Source organism: Budorcas taxicolor, chromosome 13 (assembly GCF_023091745.1).
Source record: "Budorcas taxicolor isolate Tak-1 chromosome 13, Takin1.1, whole genome shotgun sequence".
NCBI classification, from domain to species: Eukaryota; Metazoa; Chordata; class Mammalia; order Artiodactyla; family Bovidae; genus Budorcas; species Budorcas taxicolor.
In genome coordinates this window covers 39,553,882-39,578,215 of record NC_068922.1, presented here as the reverse complement: position 1 = coordinate 39,578,215, position 24,334 = coordinate 39,553,882, and the positions used below count along the sequence as shown (strand labels likewise).

Here is a 24,334-nt window from a genome sequence, read left to right as displayed (position 1 = left end):
TGCTGGGAGGGATTGGGGGCAGGAGGAGAAGGTGACGACAGAGGATGAGATGGCTGGATGGCATCACCGACTCGATGGACGTTAGTTTGAGTGAACTCCGGGAGTTGTTGATGGACGGGGAGGCCTGGCATGCTGCGATTCATGGGGTCGCAGAGAGTCGGACACGACTGAGCGACTGAACTGAACTGAACTGATGAAACAGAAACAGACCCACACACACGGAGAACAGCCGAGAGGGAAGGGTTGGGGGAGGGATGAGGTAGGAGTTTGGGATTAGCAGATAACAAGCAATTATGTGGAGAATGGATAAACAACAAGGTCCTACTGTTCAGCACAGGGAACTATACTCAATATTTTGTGATAAACCATAATGGGAAAGAAAAAAATTTTTAAATCTACATCTTACAATAAAAGAGAGTCCCTCATGCTGGTAGTTTACACACTGCAAGGAGAAATCATCTTTTAAAGTAGGGAATCGCAAGCTTGCTTTCTCAGATCCTAAATCGGTTTGCTTTTTGTTCAAAGAAATGTAGCTTTACCTTTGACCTAGAGAATCATTGCTAGGAATTTACGGAAATAAAGTCATGATGAATATACTCAGAAATAACAAGGATGGACACGGTGGCCTTGTTTATAATGACAGACATTTGGAGAGGACATTAGGGACCTAGCTATACGCAGCAGTGCTGGCTCCCAGGTCTGGCATTCCTGTGTTCCAGCACCTAACCTGGCAGCTGCTCGGCCTGGGGGAGTGGATGTCACAAAGGACGCGTGAGGCAGGAAGACAAAGGCTGCTGCGTTCCAACGGAGCTGCACTCGTAAAAATGTGAAAGCAGGTGAGCAAGCACTGGTTAAGTGACTTTTAAACCCCTCATTCACAATGAAGACACAAAAGCATTGGAAGAATGGAGAGAAGGGGATTTTTCTGGAAACTTCCTCAATGAGAACTGTTGATGTACTCTGGGGCACATGCCACTCCAGCCCCAGGAGGAGGGGCAGGGGTACCTCATCCTTTAAGTTACAAGACAAGGGTCTTGGGAGACTCAGGCTCTCGAGTGAGTCCCCACAGCTAGTGGACACAGTGCAGTGGTGTGTGGTTCCCACCCAAGGATGCTGATGACATCAACAGGCCAGCCAGTGACTGGGCGACCGAGAGGGAAGGTGCTGGCCACATGTGCTGACCAGACAGCCTGAGCTCTTATCAGAGGTCTTTGCCATAGGACCATCTCCAGGGGCAAACCCAACTCGGGCTGCAGAGTTGGAGGGTTCAGTTCAGTTCAGTTCAGTCACTCAGTCGTGTCCGACTCTTTGCGACCCCATGAATCACAGCACCCCAGGCCTCCCTGTCCATCACCATCTCCCGGAGTTCACTCAAACTCATGTCCATCGAGGGTGTGTCCCTGAATTATGGGATGCAGTCCCGAGCAGAGGGACAGGGATCTCTAAAGAATTGGACCCATGAGAAGAACTGTCAGGCACACAGGGCAGGAGTTATCCTCTGACACACGCCTATTGCCCCAACTGTTCCTCCCCACCTTGGCCCCCATTCCAGAAGGACTGGAAACATAGCTAAACAAGAATAAGAAATGAACAGGCTTTTTTCCCCCCAAAAGCTAAATACTAATAAGCTAAGTAGATGCTCAGTACTGGAGGGCATGGCGACTTAGAAGGAGCGAGGAGGCTCCCAACCCTCCTTCACCGGTTACAGGTTTCAGTGGAGGGGTGGAGTGGGGGGATGCAGAGGAAGGAAGGAATAAACTCTGATATTTGGATGAAAATGGAATTTGAGTTTTGATTATTACCTGAAATGAATTTAGACATTTTATAGAATTAAAAGCATGTTTTATGAATTTGGAATGACCCACTTGGTGCAGTTGGTAAAGAATCCGCCTGCCAATGCAGGAGACTCAAGAGATGCGGGTTTGTTCTCTGGGTGGGGAAGATCCTCTGGAGGAGGAAACAGCACCCCACTCCAGTATTCTTGCTGGAGAATCCGGTGGACAGAGGAGCTTGGCAGGCTACAGTCCATGGGGGTCACAAAGAGTCAGACATGACTGAGTATACACACAACTGTAACTACCTAAAATTGCCCAGAAAAGCCCCGGGACTTGCTCACTGTCTGTCTGAGTGCAGGGAAAGCTGGCCTCAGCGATCATATTCCCAGGATGATGGGGGCAGAAATCGTTATTATTCCCACAAGTCCCACTGGTTCAGTGTTTAGGCATATAATCAAATGGCTCATAACCTCAGTTCCCCCAGTGCAAGATGGAGAAAACACTACACAAACTCCTGTGAGAATGTTGCAGGCTAAGCCACACAGGCACAAGACGCAGAGAGAGCCTGGCCCAGAGGACGGTGCGGCCACCCAAACGCCACTCTAGAATACCCAGGGACATGGAAAGGTGTTCACAACCTCAAAAGTGAAAGTGCATGTTTCAAAGCACTGCGTGCAGATGACCCCATATTTAATCGCATGTGGCTCTTTTCACAGAAAATAATATAGAAGTAAAAACACCAAAACATTAAGTAAGGTAACCTATAGATAGAAGATTGCAGGCTTCATCCATGTTCTCTTTCTACCATTTCTCCTTTCCCCTAAAATTTCTACCATTACCATGCACTGCTTTTGTAACCGCATACATATATTTTAATTAAGGAGGAGGATGCAACTTCCCCAGGGCGGGGGTGGGGAGGCATCTGCAGCTCTAATTGTCCCCTTTGTCATTTTACATCCTCAGCTCCATTAAAATCCACAAAGCAAAGCTTCCTACCGGCGGGCTTTCCTCCCCGAAGGCGGATTCTGAAGAAGCCACTTAGCTGTAGAGGCCAGCTCCTGCCTGGGAGCTCAGGCCCACCAGGGAGCCTTGCTTGGCGGGGGGTGTCCAGAGCGCTGCAGCCGGCAGCTAGCGTGTCCTGGGTACCTTCTGGACTTCTGCGGCCTTGCTCTGCAGGGAACAGGACACATTTTCCCCCTCCTGGATTGTGGGAAGAACCCCATCAGCATCTAGGAAAGCCTCAGAATTTTTTTTCTGTTGGAAGCTGTTTTAAATGCGTGTTACCAAATGCATTTAAATAATGTTACCAAAGGTGGGCTGAAGCGATGGACACACCGGTGTGAAAAACCAGCAGCCCTCCACATCACTCTTTGGGGTCTGGATGGGTGTTCCCTGTGCTCAGAAATGTCCTTGCAGCCCCTCGTGGGAGGTGATGGGCCAGAGAGGGTGAAGCAGGGAAGATGAGGGCAAGAGAGGTTTTATTTTAGAAAAATCTCTGCTTTCCAGAGAACTGAAGCTTAGATTGGCAGCATACCACCAAGCACATGTATGGCACTTTCCCAAAGCAGTGGGGACACTCCACTCCTGCAACTGAAGGAACAGTCAAGGTCACAGCCCATCCATGGCCTTGAGCTGGCCAACAGCTCACCACTTATGAGTAGGGGTGCTGGGTCTGATCTAAGAATGAGAGAACAGGGACTTCCCTGTTGGTCCAATGGCTAAGACTCTGCACTCCTAATGTGGGGACCCATGTTTGATCCCTAGTTAGGGAACTAGATCCCACATGCTGAAACTAAGACCGAGTGCTAAATAAATAAAAATAACTGTTTTTTAAAAATCTAAAAAAAAAAAGAATGAAAGTGCAAAATTGTGCCATTACTTGGGAAAACAGTTTGGAAGTTCCTCAAAATGTTAAACCTAGGGTTATCATATGACCAAGCAATTATAATCCTAGGTACAACACTCAAGAGAAATGAAACCACACATCCACATAGAAACCTGTGTGCAAATGTTCATAGTGACATTACTCATAGTAGCCACACAGTGGCGATGACTCAAATGTCCATCACTTGATGAATGGACAGACAAAACGGAGTATGTCCACATAACAGAATGTTACTTAGCTATAAAAATGAATCAAATATCGATACATACTGCAAAACAGTTGAACCTTGAGAAGATGCTCAATGAAAAAAAGACAGACACAAATGCCACATGTTGTGTAATTCTGTTAAATGAAGTGCCCAGAAAAGGCAGATTCGTAGAAACAGAAAGTAAAATAGTAGTTGACAAGGGCTGAGGGGTGGGGGTATAGGAAGTGACTACTAAAGGGTTACTTTTTCCTGGGGGAGGTGACAAAAATATTCTAAAATTAGATGGTGATGGTTGCCCAACTCTGTTAATATACCAAGACCCAATAAATTGCTATTTAAATGGGCGAGTTGTATGGCAGGTGATTCATATCTCGATGAAGCTGTTAGACGGGAGAGGGAGAAACAGGAGAGGAAGAGAGAAAGAGGTCGACTCTCTAACAATATCTATCCTAGAAAATGATAAGATATACTTTCTGACGATACTGAGAGATGGAGAAGTAACTTTACTTTTCACCATTTCTCATCACACCGTGAAGCCTCCTTCTGCCTCTACTGCAGCCCAGTTTCTAAACAGTGCCCAGGCGGGCCCATCAGTGCTCACCCTGCCTCACCTCCCAAGCGAAACTTCAGTCGCTCATCCTGGGCGTTACCTGAGCACTTTCTAATGAAGCCAAACACAGAAAGGAAGTGAATTTTGAAAAATGGATACTGTGACCCATGTACAGGATTTTTTTTTTTCACCTTTCCCGTGGCTGCCACTATAATTTTGAAAGGTTTATAACAACAAATTGGACACAATAGAGAGAAATGTGCAGACAGCCGGGATCAGCTGCTGTCCAAAAACTGACCCCAGGGCTCTAACCTGGACCCCTGCGTCTGCTCCCAGCCCAGCCAGGGTCTGGCTGGCACAGGATCAAACGTGAGGCTGGATGGCTCAGCCAAGAGGAAAATCCAGCTGTTCTGGGGAAAGCCAATTATCTATGAGTCACCTTTTGATTATAAGACTAGTGCCAAAGATCTGGGAGACTCCAAAAGGTTTCTTATCAAGCCATCTTCCTTTTCTGTGGTTTGGTTTTCCTACAATAAGCCAAGATATCAGTACTTTAATGTTTAGGTAAGAGAGAATATATAATGGTCTGAGTTTCTGGTGTCTAACTGCCTGGGCATGAAGCCCTGTCAGTGAATTAGCCTTTGGACAAGTCACTAGCTCTCCGTTCTGCAGGCCTGTTTTTCTTTAAATACCTTGAGCATGACAGTAGCAGTAACTATTCACAAGTGCTGCTCATATGAGGATTCAATGAAATAATTCATGGGAAGTCTCAGAGGAAGTCTCAGAAACAGCATGCTAGTAATGGCAGTAGGAGCTGTAGTTTATCACTCTGTAACCTTTCTAACAGAGAGGAATTTGATAACAAGGAGAATAAACCACTGATTCATGTCATTTTGATAGATACATATATACTATGCACAATACTAAAGTAGATAGTGTTTAGAGAATTGGAAAGAAATGACCAAAGAACTTGTATTCTTTGTTCAGGAGGGGAAAAAAAAGAGCCCATGAAGGCATTTATGTAAATTATTCTAAGAATGTCAGAGAAAAGGGTTTGCCATAAATAAAAGGAAATGCATTTCCCACGAGTTGGGTAACTGTAGGAAATGGCTTGGAAGTGGCTTGAAAAAGCAAACTGGATTCACAGCGATAATTTAAAGTGGGTTAATTTCATTTCAGGAGACTATCACAACGGTCCCATTAATAATGATCAGTGCATGTATGATGCTGAGGAATATGGGTTTGCATTTTTAGAAACAAGGACATACTAAAGGGTCAATTTACACACACACACACACACACACACAAGCACAACCAAGAGAAGCCTAATGCAGGCAGTGAAAGTTTCCAAGTTTAAGGAAGGGTTGGGGAAACAATTAAGCTGGGAAAATCTAGCAGGTGCTGGGAGAATAATGCAATTTCCTAGGGCAGCAGATGCGCAAAGGAAACAGTATCCAGCAGCAGTCCATCAGATGGTAATTACAGCTGAACTGGGGAAGAGCAGCCAGATGAAAGGGGCGATTCAAAGGGTAACCGAATGCCAGAGCGGACATCTTCCTGAGAGCTCACACACCAGGAAAGGCGGGCCAGCACTTAGCTCTGAGAAGGGGGGTTAAACAAACTGTCATTCTTACTTTGTAGAAGGACAAAGGGAAAACGGGGGCCTCAAAGAATTCATTAGTCCAGATTTAAACAGACTGTTACGAATAAACAACCACACACACACACACACGCAAACAAGCATTGATTCGTCTAAACGTCTGATTCCTGAGATGGTTCTGTTATATGAAAGATGATGGATTGATCTGGTCCAAAAAGTTTTGGGGAAGAAAAAAAAAAGGAGAGATGGATTGACACTCTCATTCATTTAGAATACTCTAAATCAACAGAGAGAACCAAAGTGATTGAAGTGAATGACTGGGAGCATCTCCTGGTACCGAAGCAAAGGGAGGAGCTTTTTAAGTTCAAAGCAGATTGTCTGGTGTTTATTATCACAAGTAAGAGTCATTTAAAACCCCAGTCTTTGAAAGGAAAGCATGCCTCGGACACATCTGCCCCTCCCTGGGGATTCCACAGAACAGGTCCAACCCCAGCAGGGCTGTTCTTCTCTTGCTCCCTGGGGCTGGGGCACTCTCCCCCATCCCTGGTTTAACCAACCCCAAGAAGATCCCCTGGAGGAGGGCATGGCAACCCACGCCAGTATTTTTGCCTGGAGAATCCCCATGGACAGAGGAGCCTGGCAGGCTACAGTTCATGGGGTCGAAGAGTCGGACACGACTCACTGAACACAAGCAGGAAGCAGTCCCACGAAGTGCCCCAATACTGACGCTGGACTGTAAGCTCCCTGAGGGAAGGGACCCTGTCATGGTCATCTCTGAATCCCTAAGGGGGAGGCCGGAAGGAAAGCAAGTCAGCTTGCACAGAGAACCACCCCAGAGTAAGTCAAATTGCTCCATAGTTTGTAATTAATAGAGTCATCCATTCAACCAAATTTTGAGTATTTCCCTGATCACGGTTCTCATGCAAGTGGGCCACACTGACTCATTTCATTAAAAATTCCCATCAGAACAATTCTCAGAAAGCAAATGCACAGGCCGAGACAGCCAATTCAAGATGAGAAGCGAGTCTTCTCAGTCTGCGCCATGTGGATTACGGTCAGGAAAAAGCCTTCTCTTATCCATGAATCTACTGGTTGACTGGCAACATGATGAATCTTCCAGGCCCAGCCCTGTGATGTGTGATGAAAATCATTCACGTGTCTTCCAGGTCCCTTCCTGTGACCTGACATGGGTGGGCTGTCAATTGATACGAACTACAGGGCAGGTCTGGTGGCAGAGACACGATTCATCTAGACCAGGCAGCAGCAACCTGGCCTCGGGGTGGGAGGGGGCATGTTTCTCTGCCATGCGATGATGAATTTCAATCACTTCTGGCTTGTGCCAGCTTCAAATTGGCAACCCACCGAGATGAAACGCTTTCTATCCCATTACTCATGCCTGGGGTGATCTGTTCCCTTGAAGACTGGCTTCCCAGGTGAAAGCTAGGGAACGGATGGTCAGTCTGAGATGGCTTAAATGGGATAAAATATATGAGAGGCCAGTGCCCAGAGAGAGAAACCTCTGTGAGGGAGCTGAGTCCCCAACGAAGCTCCAGGCGCACAGGGGAGTATAAAACTTGAAGGGACAGAAAGGGATTCGTTTAGTAAAACAATCTGTCAACTTCAGCAGCTGCAATACTATTTGCTCTGCTAAGAAATCAGTGTGCTTAGGACCCTGTAAGACATTCCTTCTAGGGGCTTCCTTCTGGCAGTTCAACGGTAAAGAATCTGCCTGCCAATGCAGGAGACGTGGATTCGATCTCTGGTCCCAGAATATCCCACATGCCACGAAGCAACTAGACCCATGAGCCACAACTACTGAGCCTGTGCTCTAGAGCCTATGCTCTGCAGCAAGAGAAGCCACCGCAAAGAGAAGCCCACGTGCAGCAACAAAGACCCAGCACAGCCAAAAACAAACAAGTAAAATCATCTCAAAAAAGAAATTCCTCCTGAAAAACTTCCATCTGGCTCACCTTGTCTCAGATAAGCAGCCTAAAACATTAAACCCACCTACAATCTTTTTTAAATTTAAAGTAATTTAACACAATAGCATTTTAATGATTGAGCATCCAAGCTCATTCCATGTGGATGATGCTCTCAATAATCCTTTGGTCATACTTCAAGATTTCTACATTTTGACTAAATCTAGGTGCATTGGAGAAGGAAATGGCAGCCCATGCCAGTGTTCTTGCCTGGAGAATCCCAGCGATGGGGGAGCCTGGTGGGCTGCTGTCTATGGGGTTGCACAGAATCGGACACGACTGAAGCGACTTAGCAGCAGCAGCAGGTCTCACTAAAGCCTTCTTGAGAATGAGTACAGCAGTAAGCAGCAGTCAAGTATTTCTTTAAAAAAGTCAGAATTCACTGTATACCTATGGCTGATGCATCTTGATGTTTGGCAGAAACCACAACAATACTGTAAAGCCATTATCTTTCAATTAAAGATAAATAATTTTTTTTTAAAAAAAGGAAAAAAAATCAGAATTCATCAATACAGTAAACCACACAGCACAAAGCAGCAGATGCCAAGCACCAACCACAGCAGATACCAGCCAACCATGGCTGACTTTCTGGAGTAGGGATTCAACAATCCATCCTGTGCTATGTCTTGAAATAAGCCAAGGTTCTAGGGCAAGGTGGAGAGTGTGTGCACAGCACACACAGAGATAACCGCAGAAAAGCTTATTAAATGTGAGCAAGGATTTCAACTCATAGAAATCTGGAAAGTTACGATAGGGTTGTTGTTAATGAAACAGAATGTTTTCTTTGGCTTTTTTCCCCACCCAGAGTTCAGCTCACCTCAAAGTCATCCAGTTCTGGAGATTCCCAGGGGTGGGAGACACTGGAGGTTCAGGAATGCTGCCCTCGACACCAGGTCAGCAGCCCTGAACTGTTTCCCATCCCGCCAGCCACACACTCGTGCCCTGCAGTGACCAGCTGAAGGCACTGGGGCCATGGGCTGCCACTGACGTCCGGGGGCTTCTCCTGGCCCGGCCGTGTGGTCTACCCAAAGTCGAGTGCATCTCAGCAGTGGGTGCATATGGGCAGCACCTCTCACACAGAAGCATCTCTGTACCTTGCGCCTGCGGATCCTTCTCCTGGGATCACATGACGTCAGACAAGCCGTGTTTCAGTGATGGGTGGAGATGGAGCCACCCTCCCTGACCCCAACACACTCTTTTGGATCTCATTACAAAAGTCCTTTTCCCCAGTCTCCCCACCCCTACAGGCCACCTGGTGGCCGAGCCGGTGGTCCTGCAGATGGGCTTGAGCCCTTTCCTCTCTAGCATGCGATGCTCGGGCCCTGCTACCTAAAGACACACCTGTGGTCCTGGGTGAAGTGCTATGTACCTGCTGCAAAATGATAAAGGAGGAAGGGGGATTGGGTGGGGATGCGGTAGATGCAAAACTGGCCAAGAGCTGAAACTTGTTGCAGCTGAGGGGAGAGGATCTGGGACTTCCAGTGAAGCTCATAGAGTGGGCTGAGACAGGGGCCCCTCTGCCTTCAGAAGCTTTTAGAGCAAGGTTGCCTGTGTGCTCAGTCAGGTCTGACTCTTTCTGACCCCACGGACTGTAGCCCGCCAGGCTCCTCTACCCATGGAATTTCCCAGTTAAGAATACTGGAGTGAATGGCCATTTCCTCCTCCAGGGGATCTTCCCAACCCAGGGAGCGAACCCATGTCTCCGGCATCGGCAGGTGGATTCTTTTTCACTGTGCCACCTGGGAAGCCCTTTAGAGCAAGAGGACAGAGTAATTCAGGGTCTGTGAAATCTAGTAACAAAGCAATAAGACTTGAATCTGGCCTCTGTTTTTAACCTTGTTCTTTCAGGAAATCATGCTTCATAAAACTACCAGTCTATGAGGGATTGTACACTAAAAAAAAGAAGACAAGGTCTCTTGGTTTAGTCAGGAGAATCTCTTCTCTGTCACAGGATTCGATCTGCTTTTTGTGGGTGCTTCCTGTTTTCTGTGATGAAGACTGGGAGAGGGCAAAAGGATTGCCATTTGTTTTTAGTCTCTACTCAGAGACAAATTTAGAACTTATCAGAAAATAAATAAAAAGTTTTCTGTTTTATTTTACAATTTAGAGATAAATGTAGGACTTACAGCAACCTGGGTCACAGTTGGCAGTTGTCTCTAAGATGGTCTTGGTGGAGTGCACCCCTCACCCCCAGCAAGTAAAGCAGGAGCTGGGACAGTGTGCTGATGCACTTTGGGCAGCAGCAGGCTTCTCTCCAGTTGGTTTGAGCACCACATTCAGCTCTGATGAGCAGCTCCTTGGCTAAAGGTTTGGAGAATTTCAGCTTTGCACCTTCTTTCTCTCCCATGGAGGATAAACGTCAGCCCACTGAGGGATGTCTTTCTCATTTAGGCGGAAGTGAGGTGGAGCAACCCAGGGACGGCGGAGCCTGGTGGGCTGCCGTCTATAGGGTCGCACAGAGTCGGACACGACTGAAGCGACTTAGCAGCAGCAGCAGCAGTGCACAAACAGAACAGACTCACATGTGAGTCAGCCTAAGTCACAGCCAAGTTCATGAACATGGCTGGCCCTGTGTGTGTGGCTGTTTACGCGTACACTTCCATTGAAAGCGAAATCTAGGCTCTGTGTGGTTCCTTCTCTTGTTCTGCTAGTAAGGGCGGCCCAGGGCTGTCATTTTAACGCCCCCACCCCACACACCGCCGCCCCTTAGGGCATCGCTGACTCCCCTCGAAAGAGTGAACAAAACCCAGCTCTGACTCAGCCCAGACGTCCTAATGCAGCCAGATACCGGTTCTCAAATCGTGCAACGAAAGCATGAGTGAAGGGGCGTTTGCTTTGCAGCAAGGCGGCTAAGCCCACAACGATGCTGGGAGGCTGACGCCAGCCCCAGTTGTCCCGAGATGCAGGGGGCGCGTCACAAGGACCCCTCGGCACCCTGCTCCGGGCTCTCCGCGGAGGCACCACCCGAGGGTAGGGGCGGCGGGGAGCCCGGGCTCCGGGATGAAGGAGCCGCGCCGGCCGCGTTCTGCGCAGCGCCGCCCCATCTGCCACGCCCCGCCGCGCTGGCACCGCGCCCCGCCTGCTGCCGCCGGCTACCCACCGCGTCCTTGGAGACCTCCTTTGATGGAGCGTTGATGCCAAGCTTTTCCAGGGGATAGACAATCTGTCGTCGGGGCCGCACGGGAACCAAGTAGTGGAGGGCGGACGTCAGCGAGTGGGCCTTGGGGCTCTGGACCTGGAAGACAGAAACCTCTATTTTAGCAGGGAGGGCGTGGGAGCCTGAGCGCACAGATGCCAGACTCGACAACCGGAGGGCGAGGGCGGGTGGGGGGAAGAGGGGGAGACCGGCAAATAAACAAACATACTCTTCGAGCAGAGGAATGGATTGTAGATAATGCCTGACACTAATGAAGATAATTATGGGAGTAATTGCATTACTATCTCTGTGGGAATGACAGATAAACAAGTGGTTTGGTTTATGGGATTTTTCAGCGCAAGTATTTTCCCCAGGAGGATATTCTTCTCCACAGTGATCATGAATCAGCTTGATTTGACCCCATTAATAAGCTGTGTTATCTGCATCCTGGTAACCTTTGTGTCTTTGGCACAAGCTGCTTTAAGAAGGCATGCAGATATGTCATCTGAGGGGCAACAGGGCAGGGATGCGAACACCCTCATGTTTGTGAAAGTCTCTCCTACTTCAACTGGACCTTTCTGGATCAAATGAGTGTTTTAAAATTGAAGGATGAAACTGGAGAGGTGAGGGCGAGGTAGGGGCTGGATTACATTATTTTGATTTATATTCGTCCTAAATTATGAGCTGGATTTATGCTTACTGAAATGGGCTACAGTAAATCATGCTTTAGGTGGATGCTTTAGATATTAATGTTACCCAACTTAAGAGCTTCTAGGAGGGATTTTTTCAATCCTTCACCATTGAACTTCACCGCCTGATATTGCACAATGAAAAGAAGAACCTTGGGGTCTCTGTTTTTAAGCCTGGCCAAGCTTTCCGTGCATGTTCTGGCAGGAGGCTGTGGAGAAAACTGTCTTCGCTGCGTCAGTCAAGAGTTCACTTACATTGCTGTCAACTGGGAATTTATAGCAGAATTTGGAGAGTCTCATTTGCACTATTTGGAATTGCTTCTTGCACTTGTTTAAATGGATGTGTATAAATCAACCAGAGGTGTAGACAGAGAGGAAATCTGTTTCCAAGTGTGTTTCTATGTTATATACACAATAGTGCATAAGATGATGCTAATTCTACACCATGAGGGGAATATGTGAACCTCCATTGAGTTCAGTTCAGGGTACCGTTTTTTTTAGGATGGACGCAAAAATACTCTACCAACCTGGCACAGGCAGGTTAAAAACTGAGAATTTAATGTCACATCCTGAAGGTCACCAAGCTGGCACTTGGCCAAATGGGAAGTGTAAAGCAATTGTGCAGGGCCATGCTTCTCAGACAAAGCTGTTACACTTCCCATTTCGTGATTTCAAATCTGGAGCATTCATGTTACTGTTGTGTTGTGTTTTCATCAGGAAAAAAAAAAAATCATCTTTCGAGCATATTCTCCATTTGCCTTCTTTCTCCCCCATTTCTTCTGTTCTTTCAAAAGGCATTTGTCAAATAAGATACGTTGGTAAAATTACTGTTATGTGCATGTACCCATATACCTTAGATTGTTTTCAGTTGAAAAAGTCAGAGCATTTAAAAAAATCCACTTAGCTCACTGTGGTAACTAAGAAGAAAAGTGACAGTGTCAGACTCCAGGCAGAGCCACAGACAGACTATGGGACAATTTCAACCTAGTCTGGGGGTTCGCCTCGTAACAACCCTCAAGTCTGCCTCGACATTCTCTGTGGCAGAGAGACCATCTCACACGAAAGAATGGCTTGGGAGTCCAGCTCTGAAGCCCTTGCCTGCGAGCAAGCAGGACAGTGTGTGTGTGTGTTAGCACAGGTGGGACTCTTCTAGGCATTGGAGGTCGAGCTCTGAACAGGAAAAAAGCTCCAGCTTCACGGCACAAGACAGAATGTGAGCTAGTGAGCAGTGCAATGAAGGAGACTGAAGCAGGATGAACAGAAGCAAGAGCTTCTGTGTGTACACATAATAAGTGCTATGCAGACATAGAGGTATTTCACCACATAAAGCCTGCATCAATATCACTTATCTCCACTTTTTATCCATCACTTTTATGGGATGTTATAGTGCTAATTTGGAATGTTATGATAGCACATCAGTATTCAGGATTGAACTGATTTATCCTATGAGTTCACTACTGGAATGTTCTTTGCCTGAAGAACATCATGGGACATTTCGGCATTCACTACTGTATGTGAGAGATAATTTGATTCTCACGTCCCTTAGGACACTTTTCCATAGCTTGCAGTCTCTGTTTGGTTGATATGGAAAAGCAAACAAATTGTTTTACTAATTGTGTGGGTTGTGATGGTTTCAGAAATTCAAAGCCTTCTGGGTTTTCCCTAGAGTGTGTGAAAAGGACCAAACTCAGTATGTCCATTTGAAATTCAGAGTCAAAATCCATATATAGTCAAATATATATATCATATATATATGTACCATGCATATATATGTATCATATATGTATATGTGTATACATGTGTGTATATATGATGCATATATCATATATATATATATACATATATAGTCAAAATCCATGGAATGAGGAAGAAACAAAATATTGGCATGCAACACGAATGACACCGTGGACACTGATCTGCAGGAGAAGTGGCTGAGGACATGCTTTTACCTTGCCTTCCTTGACTTGTGGGTAAACAGGGTAGTAGAGACAAGATTTGTATCCTAAACGGAGGATCTCCTTGAGAAAAAACTTGGTGTAGTGCCGGAAAATGGGATTCAGGACAAAGTGATACAGGTGTCCATGCTCTTCGCGCTGGTGGTGATTGAAGTAGATGAAATCTTCAATGTTGTAGTGAGATCGGATATACTCTATATCCTAAAAAAAAAAAAAAAAAAGAGATGAGAAAGGACACCTAAGAGGGTTTTAAACAAATGGCATGCATCTTCCAAGAAACATCATTTAAAAATAACTTTAAGGGCATGCCTTTCCCTTCTCTTCCTAAGGAGCCAGGGTACAGACTGAACTACGCCTGGTGGGGACTAGGAAGAGATCTACCCCAGCGTCTGCTCTAAATGGCATTCATCCTCGGGGAGAAAAGTTGAATACACATGCCCAAAGATATACACACAAGGATGTTTACCACAGTGAGGTTTCGAGTTGTGAAAATGGGGACTCAGTCCTGCGGTGGATGCTGCCCGGACGCCCTTTATCAGTGACTAACAGTTTACAACGGCCACCTTGGCAGAGAACTGCTCTGATTGTCATGCGTAGGTCGGTCTTCAAGAAGTTTCCCTGGAGGGACCTGGAGCCTGAGCTAATGATTCTCTCCTGCATTATCATGTTCTAGCATGTGGCCAGAGGAGTGGCTATTTAGCTGATCCCCTCTGGATGTACATCTAACTTGTTTCTAGGGCTTTGCTATGAGGAAACACACCACCCTGTGCACCAGATCCAGGTCTTTTCTGAGCAAAATGCCCAATGAAAGAAAAAAGACTTTAGGTACAATAATGGGAGATGAGTTATTTTCTCCTATTACTTACTAATCTCATTTCTATTGTTAATTTTTGAAAAGCTAAAAGCTTAAGTTTCCCGAAAGTCACTTGCTTTGATGGCTTACTTCTGGAGGGTGGCTCAGAGCTTCGGAATTTGTTCCTCACAGCTGTGCTAACAACCCAGAGAGCTTTGAGTCCCAGCTTGTAGGCAGCCTCCCAGTGGCCAGAGCAATGTCATGGAGAAGTGGATAAACACTGTCAAGAAGACCATGCCAGCCATTGGCACTGGTCATTTAATCTCTCATTCATGACATGGACAGACTTTTGAGGAAAACTGAGAAATGCAAAAGATCAGATAGAGAAACATACCACTCACTCCAGAGGAAACAGAGGTATCCAGCAAACAGAAGATAATTTTTTAAAAAAAACTCTACCAAATGTCCTCAGAGATACCAAAAAGGATCTCACATGATTTGGGAGAATGGCATTGAAACATGTATAATATCATATGTGAAATGAATCACCAGTCCAGGTTCGATGCATAATACAGGATGCTTGGGGCTGGTGCATTGGGATGACCCAGAGGGATGGTATGGGGAGGGAGGTGGGAGGGGGGTTCAGGATGGGGAACACATGTACACCCATGGCAGATTCATGTTGATGTATGGCAAAACCAATACAATATTGTAAAGTAATTAGCCTCCAATTAAAATTAATAAATTTATGTTAAAAAACATAACAAACAAGCTGCTACAAAAAAATAAAGGAACAATAAGAGAACAAGGAAAGGACTTGGAAGTTAAATACATGAACTCTGAAATTAAAGTTCCAGTAGAAGGTCTGAATAGACATGGATGAACAGTGCATTAGGAATCTGGAAGACAAAAATCAAGGAAATCTCCTAGAATGAAGAGTAAGAAGTACAAGAGACTAAAAAGTACAGGAAAAAAGATATGAGATGGCGAAGGGTCAATTCCATGTAAAAAGGAATTTAAGACAAGAAGAATACAGAAAATGAAAGAGAAGAAATAATTAATGAAATCATGGAAGAAAGAGGTTCACAAGCTCAAAAGAAGCATAAGATACTTTGTAAGAATTTCAGGAATAAAAAGGAAAAGGGAATTCTCAAGAGAGAAAGCAAACAAACATACATTTATTTACATCAGACTGTATTTTATCTGTGACATTGGCTACTGGAAGATGATGAGAGTAAAAACAACATTCTGATGAGGAATCATTTGCATAGGAATTCTATACACAGCTGAATTCAGGTGTAAGGACAGTTGAAAACTTGTATGTGTGTGGACTCAGAGACCCGACCCTCTTCCACCCTCTCTCCAAAACTTCTTAAAGATATATTGAATCAAACGAATCTAAGAACAAGGATAGTTTGAATACATTGAAGAAATAAAGTCACACGAGCATATCAATAAATGCCAAAACACACTTAATAAAATTCAATACGCATGCACAATGAAAGCTTTTAGTGAACTAGAAATAGGAGAGAAGTTCCTTGATATCTTCCAGAAGCTATGTTCCCAGCTGCAAAGTCTCAATATTACATTTATCAGTTCTGCCTAAATTGTTGTGTAAAATCTACATAGGTGAACAGGTGAAGTCGTTCAGTCGTGTCCGACTCTTTGCGACCCCATGGACTGTAACCTACTAGGCTTCTCCGTCCATGGGATTCTCCAGGCAAGAATACTGGAGTGGATTGTCATTTCTTTCTCCAGGGGATCTTCCCGACCCAGGGATTGAACCCGGGTCTCCCGCATTGGAGGCAGACGCTTTAACCTCTGAGCCACCAGGGAAGTCGGCACAAATAAATTCATAGTAAGTGTTACAAGGTTTATCCGGAAAAGAAAACACTCAAGTAAAACCAAGAAATTCTAGGCAAAGAAAACAAATAAGAGAAGACTTCCATACCAGATACCAAAACACATAATAATGCAATAGCTATCAACAAATAAATCTATGGAATGGAATAGAGAGTAAAAATAGACACAGACACATGGAAATTTAATAATGCAAAGGCAGCATTTTAAATCAGCAGGGAAAGAACGGACTGCTCAGTAATAAATACTTTGGAATAATTGGCTGTGCATTGGGACAAAATAAAATTAGATGTCCACTTAACAACAAACACACACGATGCATGTTATTAAGTGCAAGAAAGGATGTTGGAAGGGATAAATGCATAACTCTCAATAGAGTAATTCTTTGGGGAGAGAGCTGAGACTTTTTTTGGTGTTGGGAGGTTATTTGAATTTTTAGAATGTGAATGTTTTCATGTATTCTTTGTAACATTTTGAACTGAAAAAAAAGTGTCTGCCAAGTAGGATGCAAGCAGATCTATAGCCTTCAGGAAAAGGAGACATTCGTATTAAATAAGAGTTTAAATTAATTAAACTTAGAAAGAGACATTGTGCGTTGATTCAGGAGAGGAAAAGGCGCAGTCAGGGGAAGTCATATCCACTTCCCAGCTTACCATTTCATTTCTGATCACTGCAATGCCGACTACCTGTTCTGCAACTTCAGCTACAAATACCTGAAGTGGTGTTCCATCCTGGAAAGAGAGGAAGATACCTTAGGACCTTTCAAAATATTGCTATTAATGTTTCTGTAAGCTGTCCTTAAAGGGTTTCAACCGTGATCATAGAACAATGATGAAGCCACCATCCTATCACCTTCTGGGCCAGGTAATAAGTTCAATGCTCTCCTTGATTGCATTTAACACTCACTCCAACCCTATGAGGTAAATATTACCGTTATGTCTCTACTTCATCTATGAGAAAACAAGGCTTGAGAGTCCACCTTGACAAGATCTCCAACTACTGCGGAATGGATCTATTGATTCCAACCACGTGCTTTTGACTGGGAATCTGTATTCCTGCCAGGATAATCTCATGGACAGAGAAGCTTGGCAGGCTACAGTCCCTGGGGTTGCAGAAAGTCAGATGTGACTTAGCAACTGAACAACAACTGTTTTCTTTAGCACATCAGTGGTTCTCACTGTCAGCCCAGGAGCCCTGTGTCCTGAGGATGCCAAAGAGCTTTGGTTCATGTCTGTAATGTCTGCTACTACTTTCTGTACTAGAAATTAAAATTGAGAAAATTTTGGATTCTTCTATGAATTTTTGTTGAATTTATTCGTTAAAGCAAATTTTTTAATTTGACAAAAATATTTAGAGAAATACTTAGATGACACCACCTTTATGGCAGAAAGCGAAGAAGAACTAAAGAGCCTCTTGCTGAAAGTGAAAGAGGAGAGTGAAAAATCTGGCTTGAAACTCAACTAAGATCATGGCATCTGGTCCCATCACTTCATGGCAAAGAGATGGGGAAACAGTGGAAACAGTGAGAGACTTTATTTTTTTAGGCTCCAAAATCACTGCAGATGTTGACTGCAGCCATGAAATTAAAAGACGCTTGCTCCTTGGAAGAAAAGCTATGACTGACCTAGCTGCTGCTGCTGCTGTCACTTCAGACGAGTCTGACTCTGTGTGACCCCATAGACGGCAGCCCACCCGGCTCCCCCGTCCCTGGGATTCTCTGGGCAAGAACACTGGAGTGGGTTGCCATTTCCTTCTCCAATGCATGAATGTGAAAAGTGAAAGTGAAGTCGCTCAGTCGTGTCCGACTCTTAGCGACCCCAAGGACTGCAGCCTACAAGGCTCCTCCGCCCATGGGATTTTCCAGGCAAGAGTACGCGAGTGGGGTGCCATTGACTGACCTAGACATCATATTAAAAAGCAGAGACATTACGTTGCTGACAAAAGGTCCATCTAGGCAAAGCTATGGTTTTTCCAGTAGTCATGTATGGATGTGAGAGTTGGACTACAAAGAAAGCTGAGCACCAAAGAATTGATGCTTTTGAACTGTGGTGTTGGAGAAGACTCTTGAGAGTCCCTTGGATTGCAAGGAGATCCAACCAGTCCATCCTAAAGGAAATCAGTCCTGAATATTCATTGGGAGGATTGATGCTGAAGCTGAAACTCCAATCCTTTGGCCACCTGATGCAAAGAACTGACTAATTGGAAAAGACCCTGATGCTGGGAAAGACTGAAGGCAGGAGAGAAGCGGATGACAGAGGATGAGATGGTTGGATGGCATCACCAACTTGATGGACGAGTTTGAGTAAGCTCTGGGCGTTGGTGATGGACAGGGAAGCCTGGTGTGCTGCAGTCCATGGGGTTGCAAAGAGTCGGACATGACTGAGTGAGTGAACTGAACTATCGGATTTAGAGAAAAGAGTAGCATTGTTTCAGATTTTTGCAGATCTCGAATGTGTGGCTTAATGGAAGACAGCTGGATTTTCACATCTGCTTCTATATTCAATCTGTTGTAATATATTAGTTTGGTTGAAATGAATGCAAAAAAAATCTGTCTTCATAAGGACAGTAGTTGGAAAAAGGAGATATATTTAAACAATTTTTTCAGATAATTATGGATATTCTTCTTTGATGTTCCGCCAAAAAGTAACGTGTTGTACGTATTGTATTAAAGATTTGTTGCAATGTGGATCTGAAATCTATCAGTGAATGACCTACTACATTGAAATTTACTGGTCTCTTCTTCACTTTGAATCTTTTACCTCTGCACGATTTTGTAATATCATGGCCTGTCTATCTGGAAAATATTGGCTCACCAAGCTTATGCAGATTTTCCAAACGTTGACCTATTTTTAATCACAAAATATCAAAACACCACATTTGGTAATATCACCACCAGCTTCATCAGAAAACCTATTTTTAAGTTTTGGGGGAGCTGTCAAGCTTATGATGGCAGATACTGATTTTCTAAAAGCCTAAGTTTTTTTAAAAAGCTTGGTCTTCATCATAGAGGATACATGCTGTCAGTTGTCTTCATGGAGTGACCCTCTCACCTCGTTCAGTTTGAAGAAAAAATCTGCCAGCTCCCCAGGACTAAATAACCATATTTTGTCTGCCAGCTGCCCTGTGACAGCAGTGCTGCAATTCAAACAACTGCAGAAACGTTTTTCTTCAAACCACCACCCTGGTTCAGTCTGCAGCCCAAGACTGCTATGGCCATATCTCATTTTGCTACACAGAATATGGCAAATACATATACTCAAGGACTGAGGCTTAGTAAGTTAATAATGTTTACAGCTTCAAGGGAAACTGGCTCACCTCTTTTTTGGGGGGAATTTTAATGAAAATGTCTATGGAGATAGCTGCAGATTCACCAGCAGTTGTAAAAAAAGAATACGGAGAGATTCCTTGTACATTTTGCCCAGTATCCTATAACAGTCACCTTCTGCAGAACACTAGTGTGATATGACAAGCAGGGAAAGCACACTGATGTGAGTGTGTGTGTGTGTGTGTGTGTGTGTATTCAGATCTGTGCAGTTTTAGCCCCTGTGTGGGCTCATGTGCCCACCATTGCAGTCAAGATACTAGACAGTCCAACACAAGGATCTCTTGGCTTTCCTATTGTACCACACCTCTCTGCCCTCTGCCCCGCTCCCATCCTTAACCCTGGCAACAAGTGATCTGTTTCCCAGCTCTAAAATGTTACCATTTACAAAATGTCATACAAGCAAACTCACACAGTATATAACCTCTAGGGATTGGCTTATTTTTCCATTTAGCATAATTCTCTGAATATTTTCTAGTGGTAAAGAATCTGCCTGCCAATGCAGGAGATGCAAGAGACGTGGGTTGGATCCCTGGATCAGGAGGATCCCCTGGAATAGGAAATGGCACCCTACTCCAATATTCTTGCCTGGAAAACTCCATGGGCAGAGGAGCCTGGTGGGTGACAGTCCATGAGGCCGCAAAGAGTTGCACATGACTGAGCAACCGATCACACACACACACACACACAAACATACACACAGGACATTCACCCAAGTGGATGCATGAATCAACAGTGCATCCCTCAACAGTACAGAGGTCCTTAAAAAATTAAAAATAGAACAACCATATCATTTAGCAATTCCACTTCTGAGCATGTATCTGGAAAAGATGAAAACCCTAATTTGAAGAGAGACATGCACCCCAGTGTCCACTGCAGCATTACTGACAATAGCCATGACATGGAAGCAACATAAATATCCATCAACAGAGGAACGGAGAAATAAGATGCGACACTTATATACAATGGAAGGTTACTCATCTGTAAAGAAGAATTAAATTTGCCATTTTCAGCAACATGGATGGACCCAGAGATGATCTCATTAAGTGAAGTAAATCAGACAGAAAAAAAAAAAAATCTCATATAATATCACTTTTTTGTGGAATCTAACAAAAAATGATACAAATGAGCTTATTTACAAAACAGAAACAGACTCACAGACATGGAAAACAATCACAGTTACCAAAGGAGAAAGGGGTGATGGGAGAGATAAATTGGGAGTTTGAAATTAACTGACATACTGACTGGCTGGCTCAGTCATTCAGTCGTGTCTGATTCTTTGCAATCCTAAGGACTGTAGCCCACCAGGCTCCACTGTCCATGGGATTTTTTTCAGGCAGGCATACTGGAGTGGGTTGCCATTTCCTCCTCCAGGGGATCTTCGTGACCTAGGGAATGAACCCACATCTCCTTCGGCTCCTGCACTGCAGGAGAATTCTTTACCGCTGAGCCACTGGGGAAGGCCAACTGATATACATTACTATATGTAAAACAGATAAACAACAAGGACTTACTGTATAGATATACATGTATTTACCTGAATCACTCTGTGGTACACCTGAAACTAATACATTATAACTCAACTACACTTAGACAAACAAAAAAACAGTACATCGTTTGCTACTGCTGAGCACTATTCAATGGCATGGAGGTAACACAGCTTATCCACCTGTTGAAGGACACCTGGTCTGACTCTAGCTGCTATGAACACTTGTATCCAAATCTTCCTTTTTCTGGGATAAATGCTCAGGAGTGCAATCACCAGGTCACATGACTGTTGTACTTATTTGTTTGTTTTTTTAAGGGATAGCTAAAATGTTCTCCAGAGTGGGACTAGCATTTCACATCCCCACCAGCAACAGAGGAGTGACCCAATTTCCCAGCATCCTTGCCAGCACCGAGGGGTGTCCCTCTTTTTAGTTTTAGCCTTTCTGCTGGCGCGAAGTGACCTCTCGTCACGGGCTTTCTGTTCCTGTCACTCCGGTGAGAGCAGAGCCGCAAACTCGGTGACCACCGGCAAGTTTGCTGCCCCACCCCCGATCTACACCGAGGTCCCGGAGGTTTTTCCCACCATTGCTTTTGCGTCATCAGTGCAAATATCAATTCGGCAGAAAAGGAAAATAATTTCTTACCCTTCTTAGGAGGATAGTTTTAACCTCACAAACTCCCTGAATGTCTTGGGGACCCCTAGAGTTCCTTAGAATCCACTTTAAGAACTGGGTCGCTACATCATACTGTGTCAGCCAGCCACGAGGGAAGGAAAAAAAAAAAAAAAAAAAAAAAAATATATATATATATATATATATATAAACCAAGACCAAAAGAGAGCAAGACAAACCAAAACAGAAAAACATATGCTGAAGGGAAACTTTCTTTTAATTAAATGCCTTTATATTTATTAAAACTCTCACCATGTTTGTGTTTGTTGCCTCCCTCTTGATGAGTTTTAGATTGACTGAAAGGTTTATTCAAAAGAGCCCGTAACTGGGAACTCGCCAGATGACCTGAGAGGTGGAATGAATAAACTGGGGTATATTCAAGCAATGAAGTACTGTGTACACCACACTGTGGATGAATCTCACAGTCGTGGCTGAGCAAAACGTGCTTGGTGTCAGAAAACATACTGTCTGATCCCTTTAAATAAAGCTCAAAAGCCGGGTATTTATGATCTTTGAAGCAAAGGTAGTACTAACCTGGGGGTAGGGGGAGGTCACTAAACGAGAACTTGAAAGTAACTTCCGGTGGGCTGGGTTAGTCTGTTTCCTGCTTATTCCATGGCGTGTTTAAATTGTGAAATCCATCAAACTTTTTTTATTGGTTATGCTTCAGTGAAAATTTTTTAAAATAAAATTCATCAAAACAGTAATGAAGCATTTTCCTAACCACATGCATTCTTCCATATCTGGAGGAAGGTAACTGACGTGGTCCTTAAGAAGGCAGCGATGACGTAAGGACCACTGCTAGCTTGCCCTTTGTTATGCCAGATGTATAATATACTTACTGTACTAGGAAGAGAGCCCCAAATTTGTCACACAGGATCTTCCCAGCCAATCTGATCCTTGAGGATGCAGCCAGCTCAACAAAAGGGTATGGACCAACCCATCATCCAGAGGGTGAAATGGGTGCTGCCGGGGTGCTGCCAAGGATCCTCTAACCCGACTCAGATGCGCCTATTTCAAGCACTGGGGTCTCATTTTCTTACACATTGCCTAGATCAAGTTCAAATTTTCTATGCCTGAGATAAGGATTTAGGGCATATCTGATCAGCCCCCATGGGGCCACTAGTCAGAAAAACAGCCCCAAACTTCTTTAAAACCTCAGTTTCCTTGTTCTTTTTTTCTCCCTCCCCTCTCCCAACCCCACCTCTGTTGCTCCCCACCACCCAATTCTCCAACAAGGCCCAAGAAAACTTCGGGATGGAACCTACACAGCTCATAATGATACCAAAGCATGGAGAAAGGAAGCCAGTCTGGAAGTAGCAGGTACTTACAGGGTCCCTGCGAGCCTCGTTGTACTGCTTCAAATCCTCCAATATGCTTTTACATGGCATGAGGGTGCTGACGAGCTTTTCAACACCAGGAGTGTCCGAGAGGGTAGCTAATCTTATTTTAATGGTCCTAGGTAAGAAGAGACACATTTTCTTTTTCAGCTTAAAGTACGAAAATACATATTCTCCCTGTCCCCGAAATGGAGACAAGATTGTAACAGATCACATTTATGTAAAATAATATCCAGTAAAATATTTTTATATAACATTGGGATTTAATTTAAAAGTAATTCTTCATTCTAGAAAACATGGAAAACATTCATTTAAAAATTGCAAAGAATAAGGTTAAAAGAAAAAGAAAACAGCAACACTGACTGTAACCATTAACCAAACAATACAAAGTCAAATTTTAAATTTATTTCATTTAAAATGTTCAGCACTATGCTTTATGTTACATTTGCTTCATACATAAAGCCAAACTCTTCATCAAATTTATAAAGTATGTTAAGAAGTTAAGAACTTACACTGAACCCAGGCTGGCTTCATGAGTCTTAAATTTCTTAATAATTTTATCTTTGATTTCGTGATTTTACATGAAGTCTAGTAGGACAATGGAGCACGTCTGGGGCTTGATGCCTTGGCTCACACATGGTACCCACCTCGCCCAGTTCCCACAATGGTTTCTCCCCAATCTGTGCCCTGCCTTTGGCACCTCCCCCATCTCTCCCCTGTGATGGCTTCCATCCTCTGCCAGGGCGACAACTGGGTGCATCAATGGGGGAGCCCCACTTTGAGCAATCCTGCCCCACCCTCGCTGGGGTCCTGGACATGGGCCTGGGGAGGATCAGCATCAAACTGTGCCCCTGGAGTCTCTAATCAGAGCAAGGTTGTGGCTGTCTGCACCCAGGGAAGACAGTGCCACAGTGTGTTAGGCTGGCAACTCCGTGTAGAGCGCCAGCCCACCCCACACCTAGGTATGCAGGGCATCTGAGTGCCTGCTTGCCATGGATGGAGCTGTGGACCCTTGCAAAGGGGAGGTGATGTCTCCACCTTAGCCTGGAGGCTGGGCCCTGCATACGATATAGGGTTCATACA

The 24,334-nt window shown here is 44.6% G+C and overlaps 1 protein-coding gene across 1 annotated transcript in view; it reads right to left on the bottom strand.

Annotated features, from left to right (window-relative positions):
• Positions 1-24,334, bottom strand: part of CFAP61 (cilia and flagella associated protein 61) — a 236,833-nt gene that overhangs the window by 129,372 nt on the left and 83,127 nt on the right. Inside the window, exons 13-16 of the mRNA XM_052651239.1 lie at positions 23,243-23,369; positions 17,084-17,161; positions 13,772-13,978; positions 11,098-11,232 (exon numbers count right to left, since the gene is read on the bottom strand). Of these exons, the coding sequence (XP_052507199.1) occupies positions 11,098-11,232; positions 13,772-13,978; positions 17,084-17,161; positions 23,243-23,369 (547 nt within the window). The remainder of the gene's footprint in view (positions 1-11,097; positions 11,233-13,771; positions 13,979-17,083; positions 17,162-23,242; positions 23,370-24,334) is intronic.